Source organism: Naegleria gruberi, assembly GCF_000004985.1.
Source record: "Naegleria gruberi genomic scaffold NAEGRscaffold_678, whole genome shotgun sequence".
Classification (NCBI taxonomy): Eukaryota; Heterolobosea; class Eutetramitea; order Acrasida; family Naegleriidae; genus Naegleria; species Naegleria gruberi.
The window spans coordinates 1-2,254 of record NW_003162896.1 but is presented as its reverse complement, the minus strand read 5'-3'; the positions used below and the strand labels follow the sequence as shown (position 1 = coordinate 2,254).

The window sequence follows — 2,254 nt, the reverse complement described above, 5'->3', positions numbered from 1 at the left end:
CGTGATATGGCCGTAGCCATTCATAACCTTAAATAGCAAAATATGAATCAGTTCAACAATGTTATTGTTAATAATATGCAATAGGAAATAGATATGTAGCTTTGTAAGAAACAACATTGAGATTATGGTGAAATTCCTTCAAGATGAATAAATAAACAAAAGTGAGTCAATAAATCTTTATTTGAATTGAGCAAAAAATTCCTCTATATTTTCTAATACATTATCAAAAGTGACACTTTGGAGCTCTTTCAAAGGTTTCAGATGTGAATAATCGTAATTTGTATCTGTTTCATCACACGTTCCTTCTTCTGGTTCTCCAACTCTGAAAAAACAATAAGGAGTCCAATAGAATATTTCGTTAGAAGCTTCTCCACAAATTACAATTTCGTCATATCCACTAACAATAACACAATAATGGTGCCTTCCATTAACATAATAAAGACTCTTTTCTTGATAATCAAAATCATGGACATCGACTATTGGCTCCGAGTAAAGGGCATGAGCATCCTTATAAGCTCCATAGGTTTGATAGTCTATGTCATCTCTATTGATAGCTCTATAATTTGCAATGAGATTTGAGACATACTCAAAAGCTTCATCTTTGATTTTTGGATTTTTGATTGTTTTGACATCTCCATAATCATAAGCTGCAGTGAGCTCTTCATCTATCCAAAATATAGTAAGAGGATCAAGATCCAAACCATCATCTCCTATTTGACCAGCTTGAATTGGGGCAGATTTAGTTTTTCTTTTTCTTGGTACAAGATTTTGCACATTTTTCCAAACTCTTTTACCAGGTTTCATATAATTGACAAGATATCCTCGACTATACACCAAACCGACAATACAGGCACAAATAGACTCGAAATCTAAATTTTCCTCCAATATTCCATCAATGAATTGTTTCACTTTCTTTTGGATCTTTCTTTTACGATTCGAATAGCACTCCCTTAAAAACTTATTCTCTGATTTATCTAGCAAGAGAATCCTGAAATATTGATACCCGTAAACTTCTTCATCATCTCCACCATTTATATGATCAGGAAAAAACATTAAAAGCTTGAATTTCCCACCATTTGACTTTCTCAAAGTAACTATGAATTTATACTCTCCATTTTTCAAAAAGCATTTTCCTGAAATGAATTGATTTGCAATTTCTGGAATATAGTATTTGTTGCCTTTTTTAGGATAGGAAGCAAAAGATGCCATCGATTTGTAAACTAATTCTATTACATATTTAGTCATTCTTTCCGTATGTCTTAAATCATCTCCTGATTTCAATAAGTCAATTAACGAATCTAGTTGATAAGGCACTGGACATTGACGATAATCATTAATATCTATTCTACGATTATATTTTTTTTCTCCAAAATAACTAATTATAGGACTTTGATTCTTCGTTTTTCCATTATTATTATTAGATGGAGGAGGTGGTTCTTTGACATAATTATAAGTATTGAGAATAAAGTTCAAATAATAATCGACACAAGTGATGCCTCCAATACCAAGCATTATTCTAAATAAAACTTCCATTTGAATATTTCCCTTAATAGAAAACAATAAACTCTCAAAAGCAGGAATATCAAATATTCTTTTCTGTGTAATTTCAACCAATGTTAGCAAAGAAGAATCATCCAATTCTCTTGCCAAATAGTAGTGACCAACAGTGCCTGTGATGTGTAAATTTTGATGCAAGACAACTGGCTCACCAGAATATGTTAAAAACTTCACATGAACCGATGAATTCTTGATAAAATACTCAATTCCATCCGTCGCTCTATTACTGGGTTTGAACTTCTCTTCTTTATCACTGTCATTTTTGTCATCATCTGAATCTTCATCATCCTCATGCGCAGAGCTTCCTTCACAGTAGAATCCCAAAACCTCCATCAATCCATTCTTGAAATAATAGTTATGAGCATTCAATACATGACAATTTATCTTGGCCAATGTTTCTTCATTATCGTGGACCATCATGTCGTGTTCAAATTCCACACCATTCATAATATATAAATTCCGTAAAAAACCATCCAATCTATACAAAATTGCTTCTTTGTCATTTTGCTTTATGATCTTAGAATAATGTTGATGAATATTGTGTAGATAACTCTTCTTCGGAAGGAAATTCTTTGCCTCATATAATTGTTTGCATGATGAGAGAAAGTTTACTTGTGTTGTGGGAGATGTTACAAAGCTGAGAATTGTGTCGAGTATTGATGATAGTGATGAAGAATTGAAAAGTTGTTTTGGTTGT

At 32.1% G+C, this 2,254-nt stretch overlaps 1 protein-coding gene across 1 annotated transcript; it reads right to left on the bottom strand.

Annotated features, from left to right (window-relative positions):
- Nucleotides 1-177: 177 nt before the first annotated feature.
- Nucleotides 178-2,004, bottom strand: NAEGRDRAFT_76945 (uncharacterized protein; the record flags this gene model as incomplete). The annotated part of the gene is made up of 1 exon (XM_002668098.1): nt 178-2,004. The coding sequence occupies one exon, from the start codon at nt 2,002-2,004 to the stop codon at nt 178-180; it is 1,827 nt and encodes a 608-aa protein (XP_002668144.1).
- Between the last annotated feature and the right edge of the window lie 250 nt (nt 2,005-2,254).